This window comes from Euleptes europaea, chromosome 15, assembly GCF_029931775.1.
Source record: "Euleptes europaea isolate rEulEur1 chromosome 15, rEulEur1.hap1, whole genome shotgun sequence".
Taxonomy (NCBI): domain Eukaryota; kingdom Metazoa; phylum Chordata; class Lepidosauria; order Squamata; family Sphaerodactylidae; genus Euleptes; species Euleptes europaea.
Window position 1 is genome coordinate 36,585,555 of NC_079326.1, and position 20,312 is coordinate 36,605,866.

At 42.7% G+C, this 20,312-nt stretch overlaps 1 protein-coding gene across 1 annotated transcript in view; it reads left to right on the top strand.

The window, feature by feature from the left end:
- The window catches only part of XIRP2 (xin actin binding repeat containing 2), a 172,407-nt gene that overhangs the window by 147,919 nt on the left and 4,176 nt on the right, over positions 1-20,312 (top strand). Inside the window, exons 5-8 of the mRNA XM_056861183.1 lie at positions 2,069-2,176; positions 3,869-3,941; positions 5,696-5,829; positions 7,193-16,577. Of these exons, the coding sequence (XP_056717161.1) occupies positions 2,069-2,176; positions 3,869-3,941; positions 5,696-5,829; positions 7,193-16,577 (9,700 nt within the window). The remainder of the gene's footprint in view (positions 1-2,068; positions 2,177-3,868; positions 3,942-5,695; positions 5,830-7,192; positions 16,578-20,312) is intronic.

The following is a 20,312-nucleotide window of genomic DNA, read 5'->3' on the forward strand; positions in this document are numbered from 1 at the left end:
GATGGATTATATGAAAAACCTACTAGATGAACATATCAGAGATTTAAATGGACAACATAAGGGAGTGATTCAAGGAAAAAATGTAGTAAAGAAAACAAAGCTGAGTTCTTATCTAGAGAGTAATTGAGAAGGTCAAGGGAGCCACATAAATTTATTGCATGATGTGTCCTCCTTAATTCTACAAAGGAAACCACTAGTAGTATCTGTTGGGGAGTCTAAACTCAATGCTAACCTCTAGTATAGCTTTAATTCGATCAGAACATCTTTGAGCCAATTACTAAGAACTTCAATCCAGCTGCAGTCATTCTCCCCTCTCCCAAAAGAGTACTTCTAACCTTTCAACAGCTGGAGACCACCTCACAATTTATGAGCATGTGCACATACCTTTCTAAAAGATATGATATTTTAATTTCTGGAGTCTTTAAAAACATTATACAGGCTCCCTTGATAGGCACGGGAACAACAATTGGTAGTCGGCCCCCTTCGAGACATCACCCTGCATCTGATGAACCTACGGATAAATCAGAAGTATATCCTGGGCAGTCTGCCAGACCATCCGAAGATAAGGATGTTTTATTCAAAACACTATCTAACTCATCCACGGAGGGAAACAAGGAACCACCTTCCGTTTTAGATAATAGGGAAGAATATTTATGTCTTTCTAATCAAGCAGAAAAAGATGCACGCTCAACTTTTAGATGTTTTTAATTTGACTTTATACCCATTAGGGGACAATGGCACTCAAGGCACTCCAAGCCAATCCTTCACCAACGCCTTGAAGGTTAGAAGCATCGAAACATTTGCTGACACATACAGTACAGTCAAACTTGTTTAGGGGTGAGGAAAATATCCTGCATGAGCACTCCCAGATGCAGGTAAAGCCAAACAGGACATTGATAATCATGGACTTGGATCTAGATTTAAGACCAACAAGGGTTCTCTAGCCCCAAATCCATGGAACCGAAACACTGGCTCAAGAACTTCATGAGGCAAATTTGATGGAAATATCTTCCCAGGGCCCCTCTATTACCACCCAGTCAATTGCAAGAGGAATGAGTTGCTAGCCTGTCCATCTGATGACTGACTCATAAGGAATGGAAAACAGCCATCCCTGCTGTGCTGGAATGTGGCAGGATGGCACAACAAAGGCATAGACTGTGCCTTTATCAAATTTATCTGCAGGATTGATTTGCAATTTTTACTGGAAACTTGGATGACCGAGGAATTTGGCCAGGTTTCATGAGTATTCTAGTTCTTTTAGATATGTTAGCACTTCAATACCAAATTTTCTGCTCGCAGATAAGAACGCCACTGTCTCGTATACAGTGGCAAAGTTCTTTACATTGCCATCAGAATATGGAGATCATTGTTGGCCCGAGAGACAGCCCAATAAATGTTGGGGTAATTGTATTGTATTACTGCAATTGTTATGCTGGTCATTGACTGTATTCAATAAATGATGATGATGGTATCTTATTCAACAAGCATTGGTAAGAGAAATCTTGTAGGTGTAGGGGAGTAAGGAAACTACAGTGTATGTTGCAACAACTGGTAAAAGTGGAGAGACGGTGGTGGCTCAGTGGTATAATATCTGAGACTGGAGAGCTGCTGCCAGTTCCTTTTCCTTTATTCCATTCTTTATGCTTGTGGACCAACAGGTCATAAGTAAAACAAATTCAGTGCATTCCATAATACATATATAACAAAACCTACACAAATACAATATCTAAACAATACAGTTAAGAGGAGGTATCATTAAAAAAACATAGATAAAAGTTTTGCCACAGCAAGGGTTACATTTGGATCAGTATCAGCCAATAACTTTGCAACTATATTTTGCTTTAGGGCAGGTCCCCACCTCTGAATGTATAGCTGCTGCTAGTTAGAGTAGATAATACTGAACTTGACAGACCAAGGATCATGTGTGTTTATATAATATTTTTAATTACAATTTACTAGAAAAAACTGGATATTTGATCTTATACACCAAAGGTGTTTTTTTTTTAATTTTACAAGTTATCATAAAGGTGCAAACATAGAATTAATGGTTTATTTAATTCCTCTTTAGAAGGTGACAAATAGAAGTCAAGCCAAGATGTCAAGCAATAGCAAACAAACCAGCCTAAATGAAGAGACGTCCAAAGCAACTGAGGTGGAAACCATTCAGTTAGAAACGGTAAATTCAAGTAGTAATTATATCAGTAGGCCACTGTAAAGAGTTTGGAAGAGTTTCGATGTGCATTCTATGCTTGTGGCAGCCATTCTGATTTGGAGGCAAGCAGGTGTTTGCTAAAAACTCAATTCACACCTGCTTGTGCATTAACTACACTGCCATCCTAAGCAGAGTTATGGCCCTCTGGCTTCAATAGGAGGGCGTAAGTCTGCTTAGGAGGAGCACCGGTAATATCTCACCACTCAGAGACTGTCAGACAAAACAGATTACCGCTGTTAAACTGCCTCGGAGATATTTATATGGAGAGGCAGAGGAGAAAGGATTTAAATAAATAAATAAATAAATAAATTCCCTGTAGTTGAGACGAAGCTGGGAGATGCAAAACTCTTCCTGTGGTGCTTGATCTCTGAGGGTTATGTCCCACGCAAGGCCTCCGATGATACTGCAGTCATCCAGTGGTGAATACTGAGAATATTTATCAGTTACCCAGTGACCAAACCCCAGAGCCCAACTGATTTCATCCATTTGAGCAATGAAAACAAAAGGGGGGAGGGAATGAACAAAATGCCATATCTTCATTCATTGACCTTCCATTTCCTCCTCCTCTCCCTTCTCCTGTTCTCACACTTACCTTAATGACATCAGTTGCTGCTGTTAGCCAGGCCTTCAGCACTAATGGTGGCAATCAGATAGGCAGGAAGGTGGCCAGCAGGGAAAACAATTTTTTCTCCCCTCAACCACCACTCTGGGCATCTCAGACACTGTTTCTAGTGTTTGCATGATGCTCTGTACCTCAATGCATTGTAGGAATTTAGTCTTCACGTAATAGTAGACAGGCACACTGACGGCTACATTTCCCAGACCTATGATAGCTTGGAAACATTAAGGCACCAAGGGATGAATTTTCTTTCCCCACCTACACCTCTGATAACTGATTGGCTGGCTACCTGCCTTCCTATCTGGGCATCATCACTGCTGTCTTGGGTTGCCAACCTCCAGGTGGGGGCTGGAGATCTCCCGCTTTTACAACTGATCTCCAGGTGATAGAAATAAGTTCACTTGGAGAAAATGGCCACTTTGAAAGGTGGACTCTATGGCATTCTACCCCATTGAAGTCCCTCACCTCCCCAAACCCCTCCTTCCTCAGGCTCCACCCCCAAAATCTCTAGGTATTTCCCTGCCTGGAGCTGGCAACCCATGGAAGGCTTCTATGTGCACAACAGTCCTTGCACAAGCACTCAAAATACTTCCTGTAGTCTGCTTGTGCTAAGTGGAAGTGGTTGTATCCCTACGATCCTTTCTGCATGCACAACATATCTCGCAAGATTCTTCCATTACAATTGCAGAACCCAATGAGACAAAATCATGCATACATTCCATTGCTCCATACTCATATTGTCATTTCATTAAAAATTATACCGAGGGGTGACGTAGTAACCGCCCTACTGCTTGCACAAGTGGAGCTACATGAAGTACCTTCTCCTTTCCTCACACGCATTGCTGGGTCCAACCCAGTGTCTTGTCTAAATCTTCCTTGTGAGCATGAGATTTCAATTGGTTCATAGAAAACAATGGTAGGCTTGGGGTGGAGATCAGGCGATTGCCTACATAAAGTATACCCCTGCCCACAAATTCGTGTAGCACAAATCCTGATAAATTATTGATTTATACTGAAATTGAGTATTTTTTGCGCAGGTTTCTCAACATGAGGAAGCTTCATATGAGGTTAATGAAGCTTCTAACATCACTGAGTGTATTGAGGAGACAGGTAAGTATGGGAATGGAAGGGGAATCCATGAAAATAACAAATAGTTCACAGAAAATGCTAAAGTTAAGCCCAAGAAGTTCTGTTTGCTTCTACTGGAGAAACCAAACACATACTTAAATATCTCCTGTGCAAATCAGTGGGGTTTAACTTTGGCTGCAGCATGCCCATAAAGGAAGCAGAGATCATAATTTAAGCTCAGCCCAGTCCCTATCCTCTGGATCACATATGTAGGTCACATTGCTAGGAATGGGCTCTTGTGTTCCCAGCAGGGCTCTTGTGTTCTTAAACAGAATGACTCTGAAAGATTCAAGCTATATTTACAGTCCAATCCTAAAGCTAAGCAGGGTTGGCCCTGATTGGATGGGAGACCACTGAGGAAGTCCAGGGTTGCTGCACAGCAGTAGGCAAGGGTAAACCACTTCTGTTCATCCCTAGCCTTGGAAACCCTACAGGGTCACCGCCACTATATTTTGTTAGAAACATCCTGTTTATTCTTTTCTAAAATGTCCAGTGGGAGAGCATTAGTGCTTAGGCAAATAATGCTGTCGTCACAAGAGCTTTTTCTTGCACAACAGTAGAGCATGAACAGAACTAAGATGAACTCATGAACCGTATGCAGAGTCACTCCAGTCTAAGCCTGCTCACTTCAATGGACTAAGACTGGAGTAACTATGCATAGGCTTACACTGTAGAAGAAGAAGGAGGAGTTGGTTTTTATATGCCGACTTTCTCTACCACTTAAGGAAGAATCAAACCGACTTACAGTCTCCTTCCCTTCCTCTCTCCACAACAGACACCTTGTGAGGTAAGTGGGGATGAGAGAGTTCGGAGAGAACTGTGACTAGCCCAAGGTCACCCAGCTGGATTCATGTGTAGGAGTGGGGAAACCAACCTGGTTCACCAGATTAGAGCCCACCGCTCATGTGGAGGAGCGGGGAATCAAACCCGGTTCTCCAGATTACAGTCCACTGCTCCAAACCACCGCTCTTAACCGCTACACCATGCTGGCTCTCATGTAGATGTGCTGTGTGTACTGCATAGGATCCAAGCCATAATGTTTACGTGTTTTTCACAGACACTTAACCAAATGATTATTATTATTATTATTTACTGGAGTGATTCCCCTGACATAAGTACAAATATTTATACATAATAAATATGAAAGAATATAATTGCCCTTGGACTGGATGGCTATGCAGGATTTAATAGTGACTCAGAATGACGGCTGCTGCAGTATTCCATCAGCTCCGTTCCATCCTATGGCAGAGAAGCTGCTATGTCAGTCTGCAAATAAGTTCCAATTCATTTTGCCTCCACGTTATGTCTAGGTATTTCCATCTATGCAAGGGTCTGTGTTATTAATACAGTGTAGATTGTTTGGTATAAATATCAGGGAATCAAAAGGCTACAGTTGGTTCTACTGTCATCAGATGCAACCAGTTATCCAATGACAGCATCTCCTATCCATTCGTAATCTAATAGATTGATCTGCTGTTATTATGGCTTGCATCAAAAGTACCACACGATGAATGAGTGGTGGCACCAAAGAAGAACGTGGCACAAACATGCTACATACATGTAAATACACGTAGACCCAAGGTGGGTTTATGATATACATGGCCCAGACACGAGAGCCGCATACTTCAGAGGAAGTCCAAGCACCTCCAAAGTCACTGAGCCATAAGTAAAGCTGGTTTATTTTAATTACATAGATTTCAATGTTTCTTTAATAACCTTGTCTTTTCATGCCACAGTGATCAATGAAGTTGTGGACGAGGAGGTTCCCAAGACCTCTACACAATCCTTAAAGCAACATTTTGAAAGAACAGCCCAGGGAAAGACATTTCACTCTGGCAGAGAGAGCGGAACACCTGCAAAGCAGATTAAGGTCTGTGGTTCTGAAAGGAGAATTTTCCATCTGTGCCATACTGAAATTATTATAATTTTAATAGTAATACTAAAGTACTTTTTGTGAGTTGCAATCACTCTGAAGATCCATATTTCGTGGAGTGACTTAGGTAACACTTGTAATGTAGGGGTGCCAACCTGCAGGTGGGAGCTGGCGATCTCCTGCTATTACAACAGATCTCCAGGCAGCAGAGATCAGTTCACCTGGAGAAAATGGCCGCTTTGGACGGTGGACTGTATGACATTATACCCTACCCTCCCCAAATCCCACCCTCCTCAGGCTCCACCCCCAAAATCTCCAGTTATTTCCTAACCCAGAGCTGGTAACCCTATTGTAATTTTAGACCTGGATTCTATGTATGTTTGGCAAGTGACTGACAACACAGTGCAGTTCTGAGCAGCGTTACACCCTTCCAAATCCATTCAGGTCAACGGGCTTGGACGGGTGTAACTCTGCTTCAGATTGCCACTGTTATACTCCAGTCCTTTGGGACCTCTGTAGCACCTGTGGAACAAACAATGGTTGCTGCTTAAGTGCCCTCTGATCTCTTGCAAACAGAATAGAACCTGCGGCCCAATCTTTACTTCACTGAAGCAGAGACAGAGTTACGCTGACTTTTATTTAAAGGCAGGAGTTGCTGGGGTGATGATTGCACATGATTGTTCTTCCTCTACTAAAGGAGCGGTATCGGTAGCCATTGAGGCTGCAACACTCATGGCAGAATTGGAATCGGATTCCACCAACTATCACTGGGATCTTTCTGCGTTGTCCCATGATCCATTGTGTCTGCATAGTGGCTCATACCATTGAGCTCCTTGTATATTAAAGTTATAGGTAACAGCAATAACCTTGAATACCGTATTTCCTTAAGCTTCTTCTTTGACAAACATTTATAGCGACAACTTTTTCAAGTATGCTTTTCGTGTCTTTCTAAATCATCTTTTTCCCCCCCTTGGCTGCATGCTTCATGTTCTGTTTCCAGTTCTTATAAGAAAGTACAGGGTTTTTTTCTTCCAAAATCTTTGACTGCTACATCTGTTAGCATGAGATAAAAAGTAGACAATGTCAAGATTATCTTGGAATGGAACATGTATACCGTGCAGATAAACCATATGCTACAAGTAAGCTAGTTTGTCACAGAAGCAACAGTTACGGATGAATTGCATCTGCTCTAATTGTTAGATCACCCTGTTGTACGTCAGTTCTGTTTGGGGGTAGATGAGAACCCTTGACTTCCTTCGACATTCTGTCGCTTAGCTTTTCGTAGGACTGTGTCAACCGTACCCAAAATACCGTCTGTAAAAAACATATATTTAAAATTACTCATTTTGTCCCCCCAAAGATTGAAAAGGAATATCAAGGAATGGCCTGGCCTTCAGCAGCCTTTTCTCCTTCTGCTTTTGAAGCTGCTACTGTGAATAGACAGCAGGAAATATACATGGCAAGGAAAAGTGACTATGCATCTGCTGCCTCAGCCACAACCTACAGCAACTCTTCTAAGTGTGGGAGTACAGAGGAGTTTCCTCCTCCACCCTCTCCAGACTTACTACAGGTTCCATCCGAAATGACAGAGTTTTCCCAGTCCCCTGAACCCTCTCCCTCTCCATCAAAGCACGCCCTTCCCAAAGATTTGTATTCCAAGCAACGAAATCTCTATGAATTAAAACGTTTATACAAGCACATTCATCCAGAATTGAGGAAGAATTTAGAAAAAGATTACTTCAACGATATTTGTGAGATAGTTTCTAGTGAGGTAGAAACCAGTAGCTCAGTAGCAGGAGATGTACGTCAAGCTAAGTACATCTTTGAAAACACAGGAAGCAGTCCTCAGAAGAGCATGAGTCCGGAGAGAGAGTATTTGGAATGGGATGAAATCCTTAAAGGAGAGGTTCAGTCCATGAGGTGGATCTTTGAGAACCAGCCTTTGGATTCGATCAAAGATGAGTCCCCTGACCCAAGCAGTGTTAAAAGCATTGCAGATCAAGAAATCATTGCAGGTGGAGATGTGAAGTATACTACATGGATGTTTGAAACACAACCCATAGATGCACTGAGTGTGCATACCTCAGACAATACAGAAAGTGAAGACAAAATTCCTGAATTGGCTCGAGGAGATGTCCGCACAGCCACCTGGATGTTTGAAACTCAGCCGTTGGACTCCATGAATAAAATTCACCATGAGAAAGAACAAGAATCTGATGAGCCCTCCATGGAGGAAATTGCTGGTGGAGATGTCAAAACAGTGAGGTATATGTTTGAAACACAGCATCTGGATAGACTTGGACAGCTGTACGCAGTGGATGAAGCCAAGTTGCTGCAGCTGAGGTCTGAACTAAAGGAGATTAAAGGTGAGGTGAAGAGATGTATACGGCATTTCGAAACGCTGCCCATGTATGTTATTAGGAATGACCTAGGCCAAATGCTAGAGATTAAAACTGTTCATAGAGAAGACCTTGAGAGAGGAGATGTCAGAACAGTGCGTTGGATGTTTGAAACACAGCCCTTAGACGCGATTAACAAAGACTCTCTGGAAATCAAAGTTGTCCGTGGAATCTCTATGGAGGAGAATGTCAGAGGGGAAGTGGGCAAGGCAAAATGGCTTTTTGAAACACAGCCTTTGGACGCGATTAAAGAGGAGTCTGAAGTGTCTGTTGTGGAAAAAGAAGTCATTGTAGGTACTGATGTCTGCGGCAAACGTTGGCTTTTTGAAACTCAGCCTCTTGATGCCTTAAAAGAAAGTGAAGATACAAATCCTTTACCGACTGAAGAAATAATAGGTGGGGATGTAAATACTACTAAACACTTGTTTGAAACATTGCCAATGGCCATGCTAAAAGACAGCCCAGATGTTGGAAAGCTTCATAAAATGGCTGCCACTGAGGAAGAAAAAGGAGATGTGCAGCACCAGAAACTGATCTTTGAAACTAAACCTCTAGAACAGATTAGAGAAGAAAGAAAAGAATTCATAAGGACAGTGAAACTGGAGGAAATTGACAGGGGAAACGTGAGCAGCTGCAAACATGCGTTTGAATCCTGCAAGTTAAGCAAACATGACAACACGCACAAAATTCATGTTGAAGGTGTGACACGAGGTGCCGTCAAATTAAACACAGATGTTTTTGAAACAACTCCACTGTATGCCATCCAGGACAGACTTGGGAAATATCATGAAGTGAAAACAATTCGACAAGAAGAAGTTGTAAGAGGGGATGTCAGAAACTGCCGGTGGCTCTTTGAGACCAGGCCCATTGACCAGTTTGATGAGAGTATTGAAAAAATTCAGATTATTAAAGGTATCTCTTCCCAAGAAGTCCAGTCCGGCGATGTGAAAACAGCAAAATGGCTGTTTGAAACACAGCCTCTTGACTCTATTAAATACTTTTCTGACGTGGAAGATGAAGAGAGCCAAATTCAAATGAATTCCACAGAAATTGTCAAAGGAGATGTCAGAATGTGTCGGTGGCTGTTTGAAACCCAACCAATGGAATCCTTGTACGACAAAGAAAAGGTGGTGGCTGATAATGAAGAGATACACAGAGGAGATGTCAAAACCCGCACCTGGCTCTTTGAAACCCAACCTCTCGACGCAATAGGGGAAGACTCAGAAAGAGACATGAAACTGCAGACAGTGAAGCAGGATGAAATTCAGGGCAGTGATGTCCGCACTGCATGTTTCCTTTTTGAGACAGAAAACCTAGAAAATATACAAGGAGAAGAAGATGAGGAACTCAAGCGAGTAGTAGAAATTGATATCCAGCCTGGAGATGTCTCCACTATGAGGTACAAATTTGAAAACCAAACATTAGACTCTATCAACTTCAGTGCGGAAGAAGTACTGGAAAAAATTAAAACCATACAACGCGAAGACATACAAAAAGGGAATGTTTTGAATTGCTGTTGGCTTTTTGAGAATCAGCCTATTGATGAAATAGCAGAGCGCCAAGAGGACAGGACATCAGTTAAAACGGTTACAGATGTACAAGGTGGAAATGTGAGAAAAGGTTGCTTTATCTTTGAGACATTTTCTTTGGACCAGATTAAAGAAGAATCTTCTACGGACCTAAGCACCAACAAAACTGTAAGAGAAGATGAAATAACAAAGGGAGACGTGAAAAACTACAGAATGCTTTTTGAGACCCAGCCACTTTATGCGATTCAAGACAAAGAAGGGTATTATCATGAGGTGACTACTGTCAAGAAGGAAGAAGTGATTCATGGGGATGTACGTGGAACTCGGTGGCTGTTTGAAACAAAGCCCCTGGGAGCAATAAACAAATCCGATAATGTGTATGTTATAAAATCGGTCACCCAAGAGGATATCCAGAAGGGAGATGTTAATTCTGTCAGATATAGATTTGAAACACAACCGCTGGATACAATTTCCGATGAGGAAAAATTCATCATTCCCACTGTTGACCATGTACAAGGTGGTGATGTGAAGGCCAACAAAAAGTTATTTGAGTCTGAAAATACCCAAGAAGGCATGTACGTAAGAACAGTGAGTGTCAGTGAAATACAACAAGGTAATGTTAAAACATCAACTTGGTTATTTGAAACGCATACCATAGATGAAATCAGAGGAGAGGGGTCAGAATATAAAGATGTTAAAACAGTAACAAAGGAAGAGGTAGAAGAAGGTGATGTTCAGCATGCAGTGTGGCTTTTTGAAAACCAGCCTTTAGATTCCATTAAGAATACTGAAGAAAGTGATACAGAAATAGCTAGGGAAGAAATTCCACAGGTGGATGTAAAAACCACAACTTGGCTTTTTGAAACCACACCTTTCCATGAGTTCAACGAAAGCAAAATAGAAAAGGAAGAAATCATAGGGAAAAGTGTAAAAGAGACTTTAAAGGAACTGTATTCTCACAAAGTGGTAGAATCTCATGGAATTATCTTGGAGGCAGATGAAATCGGAGATGTCCGAATGACCAAGTATAAACTGATGAATCAAGAGACTCCTGAAATACAAAAAGAAGAGATTATTAGAGGAGATCTGGCCAACATCATGATGAACTTGTTGTCCAGAAGCACTTCTGTTGAAAGGGAAACTAAAGTCAGTGAAGATGAAAAGGGTAATGTGAATTTGACCAAAGAGCAGTTGCTGAACCGATCGACAGATGTTCACATTGAAAAGGAAGAGGTGGTGAAAGGTGATATACAGCAAGCCATTAAAAACCTGTTAAGTAAGAACAGCTCTGCAAAACGTGGAATTTTAATCCAGGAAAACGAGAGAGGAGATATTAACATGACAGTATATTCTCTCTTTCACAAAGAGGACAGCACTAAAATCCAGGAAGATGAAGTGATAGGTGGTGACGTGAGGCGCACGATTCACAGCCTCCTGTCCTCTGCAATGAATAATGAAATACCAGAAAGAGCTAAAATAGATGATTCAGAAAGGGGCAATGTTCAGTTTTTTACAACATGCATAGAAGCCGGGGCTCTGGATTATCTGAAGCAACTCCAGACAGGGACAAATGAAACATTTACCAGTAGGAATCAAGACGAGGAGGAGGAAATAATTGGTGGTGATGTTGAAGGCACAAAGCTATTACTTAAGAGAAAGAAGTCTCAAATTCAACGTACAGTTAACGAAACCGACATCATCCCTGGAGATGTGTGTAATGCAGTTAAAATCTTTATGACGGAGCCACAAAATTCATCTTGTCATGTATGCAAAGAAGAAATTATAAAAGGTGATTTGAAGGCAGTGTTAAGTTCTCTCAGTCAGGCCATAAATCAAACAACTGTCACAGAGAAGGAAGAAATTATAAAAGCTGACATCCTTACAATTCTGAAGTCTCTGGAAGAATCTGCTTGTCGACTGAAAGAAACAGAAAAACCTGATGTCATCCCTGGTGATATTAAGCGGGCTATTGAATCTCTGGAGAACGCAAGACGGACAAAAAATGAAGTCCTGAGAGAAGAGGTTGTCCGAGGTGACCTTGAGTCTACCTTAAGGTCTTTAAGAGCAGCTCAGCAATCCTTCCAGGAAATAGGTAAAGAAGAAATAGTCAAAGAAGATACTGAAACAGCTGTAGAGAGCTCACAAAAAACATCTTCAGGAAGAAAAACAATACAACACCAAGCAGGAGTATGTAGAGATATGAAAAGAAGCACTGAGACTCTCTTTGAGCCTTCTCAACAATTAATCAAGAACCAGGTTAACGAGACCGAAAGATTACAAAATCATATAAAATCCCATGAGGTACAACATCAAAGAATGCAAACTGAAAGCAAGCACTTCCTCAGTGAAGATACCAAAGCAATCCATTTTGATCAGAAGTGGTGCACAGAGGCAAATGAGGCAGATAAGAAAAATTTGAAGGTCTTATCTAATTCCCAAAACAAGGTCATTGAAAAAGCAAGTAAGCCTATGGGTAAAGTCAAAGTCCAGAACACTGTGAAAAAGGAAGCAAAGACTCATAGCGATCGCTCTGTAGTTACTCAGTTTGCTTCTTGTAGTAGTGTTCAGAAGAATGAAAGAACAGAGAAACTGGAGGCAAGCAGGATACTGAGTAAGGACAGCGCATCGAGTGTGGAACCATCTGTAAAGCAAATACCTGCTCAGAAAGAAATGAGAGAAAACACCAAATTGTCCAACCATCATAGAGGTGCAGAGCAAGCGGTCAACATGTCAACAAGCACGATTTCCAAGACGACTGGCCGTTTTCAAAAGCAAGAGGGCCAGCAAGAAAGGAAACAAACTCAGTGTTCAAAAGAGATTTGTGAAGAGGAAAAAACTAACATTAAAGCCGACCAAGCTGTGGTTTCCATGGCATCGGGACAGAATCTAAAAACCAATCAAAAAGTCAGAGTCACACAGGAAATACACAGCCAATTTAAAGAAGCCGAAAGGAAGCAAAACTCAAAAGTTATCCAGCAAAATGAGAAACCTGTGGCAAGGCTTAGGAGAAAGGGGAAAGGGGATGTTGCTGCGTCAAACTTCAGAGGTCTGGTAAAAAATCCTCATAACCCAAACAAACATGCTGGAAGCCTAGACAGGTCAGAAATTGATTCCCCACCCCCGCCTCCACCTCCTCCTTCACCTCCAGCTTCAGTGACTTCATCTGAAGCTGACCTTCCTCTGCCACCTCCTCCTCCTCCTCTAACACATTTAATGATGGCTTCTGACAAACAAAGATTTCCTTCACCACCACCACCAATACGACAGGCTAAAATGGACATTGACCATTTCCCTCCTCCACCACCCTCAGTAGAAGACAAATCCGAAAGTGGATCAGTGACTTCTTTGCCTCCTTCGCCTCTTCCTCAACCATCTGTGATCCCTCAGCCAAAACAAAAGAAAGAACATTTCCTCAAGCACCTGGACAAAGCACTATCGCAATCGATTCAAGCTCATGCCGGCATTAGACCCAGTAGGGTCCCATCCATTAAGAAACCTCCACAGAAAGACTTTACAAAACAGCCAGAAGAAAATCAGCTTGAAATGTCCCACAAAATTCAGCCAGAGGTTCAGATCTGCAAAGAAAGGAATGTGACAAAAGCCATGGAAGAAAGCACAGAAAGGACCACGGTGACTAATGTTGTCAGTCATGAACAGAAAGAGAACAGAGTCTGCACAAGAACAGAAGAGGCTAGAAGGCCATCCTCAGTCACAGATGCAATCAAGCCAGAGACCTCGCTGATGAAAAGGAGTCAGTTTCCACTTGTGAGATCCCCTTCCCTCCCATCAGAGACAACACCGATGAAGCCTAAGCCATACGCACGAAAATTTAAAACCCCCTTAATGATTGCGGAAGAGAAATACAGGCAACAAAGGCAGGAGATGGAGAAGAAGCAAGCACAAGAGACTCGTCAACTGACAGTGAGAAGAAACAGTGAAACTTCTGTAAGTTCAGTTCAGATAGAGTCAGCAGCATCTCTGTTGGAGCCAAAACCATCGGAGCAGTATCAGGCCCCTGTACAAGACCCCTTGACCTCTGCAGCTCCAAAAAGGACTATGCCTGCTGAGCCTGAAGGTCAGGCCAAGCTACAAGATGTGGTCTCGAGTAATCAAGAGCCACAACCTGCATCACAGACAGCAGCCATTGGACAGTCTCAAAGCATCTTAAAAACCTCCACAGGTGAGCACATTAGAAACAAGGCTACGTGCGATGTTCAAAGTCTTAGAGAATATAAAGTCTCTTCTGAGAGGGTACACACCCTCAAGGAACATATAGCTTGCAAGACAGAACAACATGAGGATGAGGAGCATTTGCACATGTCCAAAAACAAAATGGCATCCCCCACTTTCAAAATCAGAACCATCAAGCTTCCCACTTTAGATCAACGATTTGGTGAAATGCACAAGGACTCGGTGTTACATAGAAAGCAAGAGGAGACCAGCAGCCAAGCTGTCATCAAACAACACATTCAAGAAAAACAGAAGGAAAACAGAAGCAATTCTATTAGCAAAAAACCAAGCATTGGAAAGGCAAACAGTCAGGGGCAGGTTGATGAGAAGGTGCAGTTGGAAAAACCCCTTTTAAAATACTCAGAAGGCAGGCATGAAGTAACCGGCAAAGAATCCAGTGAAGTGAAACAAAGGTTAGCTCAAAGGAAAGACACAGGGAAAGAAGAAATTAAACAACAGAGTGTCTCTCAGGCTGTGGAAGGAAAGCAGAGCCAAGTAATTATTTGCCCTAAAGAAGAGAAAATAATAATTCAAAGAAAACAAGAGGAAGCGAGCAATAAATCAGAAAAAATGGTCAAGCAAAAGGTAATTGACATTCATGAGAGCTCACAGACTTCTGAACAAGAGAAAACTTTGAGTCTGGAAACAAAATACTTGTCCCAAGAAACCAGGAGTCTGCAAGGGGAGGCATATGCCAGAGAAAAAGCCCTGCAGCTGAAAAAGGGCCTGCTTAAGACCCCACAGCCAAAACAAGAGGTTGCCCAGAAAAAAACAATACTGTCCAATTCCCTAAGAGGAATACCACAGAGTCATGAGAAAAGCCCAGGAGATATATTAGAGTTCTTGAGGAAACGTGAGGAGGTACAGCAGGTCCTGTCCAGAGTGAAGCAGTTTGAAAAGGAGCCCAATAAAAATGAGATCCAAACCTTTCAGGTGTTCTTAAGTGGTATTCCAGAGTGGCTGGTCGAACAAAAGATGAAACAAAAGTTAATTTCTATTGCTCAGGAGAATAATGCTGACAAGATGAAAGAAGAACTATTAGCTATTAAAGACCAGGGTGCCAAAATCCTTGAATGGTGTGAAGACGCAATCCAAACAGCCATGATGTCCACAAAACCCACGAAATCTAGAAAGGACTTCCTTAACGTCGGAGGATCACCACAAAGTATAGCTAAACTGAGCATCGTCTCTAGTAAAAAGGCGTCTCAGAAGACTACAGAGGTGATCAAAGATGCAGTAACAAATCAGGAAGTGAAACATATCAATGCGCACAGGCACACAGAAAACAAAACTACTTCTTCACCATCACTGAGGACACGGGCACCCTCACCTACTTATATCACGATTGAATCAAGGCGTATTGAATCTCCCCTCAGGGAGCTTTTGTCTCCTGTCCAAAGAGAAGCTACTCCGGTTCCACCATCACCGCCTCCTAGATCTGCCACACCGACATCTAAATATCAACCATCTGCCACCTCCACCTCTCTCTCTCCACCAAGAAGCCGTTCAGAACAACTCGCCAAGCTTAAAGACACCACAGTGAAACTGTCCCAAGGAGCGACACAAACCCGATCCGTCACCCCAGTCCCCATTATAGAAAAAAGATCAGAGATTGTTAAATCTCCCGCAAGTCTCCGTCGACAAATCAAAATTGAGCCACGGCAACCTGACAGTCCATCTTCAAAAACGTTGCCTGTAAAGGAATCACAAATAACTGCTGGTACAGTGAGGAAAAGTAAAGAAATGCATGGAGAACTGGAAACAAACAAGATGTCTGTCAACAAAAAGGCAGGATACATTCCAGAAGGCTTAGAGCTACAAGGACAAAATGCAGGCTCTGTTTATGTTGCTCAAAAATATGAAGCTCCCAAGGTTGATCCCAAAGGGCTTATGCACAGGTTTGAAGCATCTGAGCAGATGATTCACACAGGAAGAGAATCAGAGGTGTCTGAAAGATCAGGCCACAAGAGTGAGGATAAAACAGATCTACTGTTAGAAACTTTCGATAAGCCAATAGCAGAGGCCAAGTCAAAGAAAAAATGTGTCGAAAACGGTGTGATTAGTGGCAAAATCAGGGAAGAAAGGCACAGGTTTAGACAGGGTGAAACAGGCCAAAGTGTTCACAAAAAAGAAAAGCAAACAGAGGGTTTCCAAAAGACTGCGGGCAAGCAGCCGAGAGATCCAAAGGACAATCAATCTTACAAGCAAAAGCAGTGCTCAGTCAAAGAGCGCTCCGTCGAGCCTCTGGTGAGCTTTGATGCCAAGCCTCATGGCGAATGCTCTTCTGGCATGGATACGTTTGAGAACACTGTCGTTGAATCACGCACCACCACCTCCAGATCACGAAGCGCAGATGGGCTACAGTCTGGATTTGGCTTCAAACGTTCGCCCCCAACGTACGAGGATGTGATCTCAGGGCACATCTTGGATATCTCTGCTGCAGAATCGCCCGAAGAACTGCTGAAGAATTTCCAGAAGACGTGGCAAGAAAGCGAGAGAGTATTTAAAAGCCTGGGCTATGAGGTGTCTGATGCCGCAGAATCGGAAGTGAGAAGTAGCTTCCATGAGGAAGCAGAGTTTATCCGTGGTAAATAAGCATGTGAGGTGTGGGGAAAGGTCTTGGTTGGGGGTTTTTTTAACAGCTTTTGAATAATATGACAAAATGGCAGCAGAATTCTTTTACACAGCTAATACCTAATCGAAACTGCAACTAACTTGCCTTCACTTATGCTTTGCCCCCTTTCTCTCTCTCAGAAACCTTTGCTCCTTCTTCCTTTTCCGCAGCCATGCATCTTAATATGTGCTGAGCGTGTGACTAACTAATGCTGTGGCTTTGTTTGACAAAGGTAAATGCTATATTTGAGTCATAACACTTCACAAAAACGTGTTTTGTGGTTTTCTTCAGTTTGAAAATGAGTGGTGATGTCTTTTTATATAATCCAATTGGATCGAGGCCTTTGGGTTTGGAGGCTACATAAAACACAGTGGGCTGGATCCAAATAACTATAAAGAGAATGGCTTCATGGAATGGTGCTTTCTTTGCTAGTTTGAGCTCCTGAAGAGTTGCTATTGGGGCACTGAGGAGTCTTTTGGGGATAGTGTGAGGTGGGTGAAGGGGGGATGAGGCAAAATAGGGTTGTCAAAATAGGGCTGCCACTTAGAGATCTCACACTATATCAATTGAGCTCCAGACGACCAAGCACAGTTCCTCTGGAGAAAATGGCTGCTTTAGAGGGTGGACTCTATGGCATTATACCCTGCTGAGGTCCCTCTGCTTCCCAAATCCTGCCTTCCCCAGGCTCCACCCCCCAAAATCACCAGGTATTTCCCAACCCAATGCTGGCAAGCCTAAGGCAAGAAGAGGGAAACTGCAAAAATCACTCCCAAATACTTCCCTTGTGCCTCATCCCACCCTGTTCCCAGGGGTTCCCCAGTCCTCCACAGCAACTTAGGAGGTGCAAGGGGACTGCAGGGTAAAGGGAGAAGATGGAGAGATCCATTCTGGGAGCTCATTCTGTTCATCATTGAGTCTGACTCAGCACAGTCCTGTGCAGCTCCTATTCATTTCCAAGGGACTTGTGCAGAACAGCTTCTGAGCAGATGGTGTCCTTAGTAAGTACATGAACAGTGCAGTGCTAAGCAGTTATACCCTTCTAAGCCCACTGACTTCAATGTGACCCTGCTTAAGATTGCACTGCTAGAATATCGTGATGCAAGTTCACCATCAAAATTGTGGTTAATTTGGGGGGGGGTAATATCTCAAAGGAGTCCCGTGGCACAGAGTGGTAAGCTGCAGTACTGCAGTCGAAATACCTGAGTTTGATCCTGACGGGAGTCGGTTTCAGGTAACCGGCTCAAGGTTGACTCAGTCTTCCATCCCTCTGAGGTTGGTAAAACGAGTAGCCAGCTTGCTGAGGGTAAAGGGAAGATGGCTGGGGAAGGCGCTGGCAAACCACCCCATAAACAAAGTCTGCCTAGTAAACGTCGGGATGTGACGTCACCCCATGGGTCAGGAATGACCCGGTGCTTGCACAGGGGACCTTTACCTTTTACTTTTTTAATGTCTCAAAAATGATTATTCCATCATAAGACGTAGTAAATGATAGTTTGTGCTGACCAAAGGGGAGATAAACTATTACTACATTGAAACAACGTTTTCATTCACGCTTTGCAAGGAAAGACTGAAAACACTAAGGGCCATAAAGATATTAGGAAAAAAGCAGGAAGTTATGAATATAGCAAAAGATGTAATAAGAGATTGCCTGGATTTCAAAACCCTCTGCTCAAGTCTAACTATAAAATCAAAATAACCTATTTTTTCCCCTTTGGTTATTCAATTCCCTTCTTTCTGTATGCTTATTTCTTGCCATGCTGCCTGAAGTACAGTAACTCAAATACACAAAAATGTTCAGTTTAATATTTAAAATCAGCTGCATAGCAGAGGGAACAGGAAATGGTACCCAGCTGCAATGCAGCGCCCACATGCTGTTTGCGTGCAATTCCTATTTGTTCAATTAATTAATTTAGAACATTTTATTACCTCCTCTCCAGATACCTACTCTAGAAGGCTAGCAAAAAAGAAAAGAAATAAAGCAATACAGGAAAATTAAAACAGTAAACAGTTCATTCAGTAAAGCAAACCCTACAGCAGAAAAACCATCTACATGTCAAAAGCCAGAAGTCAATAAAACCAACAGCATAAAGATGGATGGATGGATGGATGGATGGATGGATAAGACTGCTAAATGACAGGATAAAATTTCAGTCAAAAGCCTAGATGACCAGACATGTTTTGGACTGGTGCCTAAACAGAAGGTGAGGTAGGTGCCAGGTGAGCCCCAAGAGAAGGGCACTCCACACCTGAGGTGTTACTACTGAAAAAGCCCTGTCTCTGGTTTCATGTACCGAGACTCTGCAGGTGGAAGCATAGAAAGCAGGGCTTGGGAGTAAGATCTTAATTGTTGGACTGGATAATATGGAAGGAAACAATCCTTCAAGTACCCTGGCCCTAAGACATTAGGACTTTAAAGGTAAGAACCAGCACTTTAAATTGTGCCCAGGAACAGACAAGGGGCCAGTCCAAACCATTCAACACAGGTGACATGATCCCTGCACCCAGATCCTAATAGTCTGGCCATCATATGTAGAAACAGTTGACTGTTCTGGACGGTGTTCAAAGGCAGCTTGATTCGACATAAAGCATGTTGCAGTAATCTGAGCGCAGGTACCCGGCAGCCAGTTCACATTTGAGACTGGTGCTCAGTTCCTCCGTCTCTGTCTTCTGTCCTCTTCTGCGACAGGCTGTAACCAAGAGATCTGAGAAATGAAAAGAGTATGTAGTAACACCAATCTGTAAGGCCTTAAGACAGAGGTTTCTTAGAAGTAATTTTTGGTCTGCAGCCTGGAACTGTGACAGAAGGAGTATATAAACAAAGTGTATTCACCGTCTAGAATTCAGCAACTAAGTAATATAAAAAAGGCATTAACTAGGCTTTAGGTACCTCTGGCATTTTCATTTATTTTGGTATGTTCTTTGCAGCTTGAAGTGGCTCACAAATGAACAAAACATATCCACATCCAATAAAATTGCAAGTAAAGTGCACAAATCAATAGACAATAACATAATAAAAACTTCATTACACAAATCCAAACCAAGAATTGCACCAGAAGTCAACCTCACTGATATACTTCTTCCTTGGCTTTACAGATCTGAACAACTGCACAGTTCCTCATCAACCGGCCAATATCCATGTTGTCGTCAATATCTGAAAAAGAGAGCTTTGACTCTCAAAAGCTTATACTCCCAAACTCCTTTAGTCTCTAAGGGGTTGTTGGACTCAAATCTAGCTGTTCTACTGCAGACCAATATGGCTACCCTGTTAGCCACAAAAGTGGAACCCCTCCCTGCTCCAGCCAATCAGGCAGAGAGGAGACTACTCAATCTTCTAGCAAAGGAGGTTTAAAGATTTATTATTCAGTTGAACAAGGCTCCAGTCCAAAGTAGAAGCAAACACTTTTAGTCCAAGATAAGATTATATACTTGCCAAGATGTCAGTCATTACAATCGTCATGTTCTCCTCCTCTTTACATCAGTCTTTCCCCACCTCGGACATACTAACAGCCCATTCCTGAGCTGACGGCGTGCGTAGTCAGTGGGGAAGAGGCACAGCGGCGCCTCTTCCTAAGCCGATTTGCGCACGCTGCGGGAACGAACGGGGCTAAAAAACCCGTTGAAAACAGCGAGGCTGCGCCTGCTAAATAGCAGGTGCAGCACAGCCGTTCCCACCACCGGCGTAACCGGCCAAACCGGAAGATGGAGCCG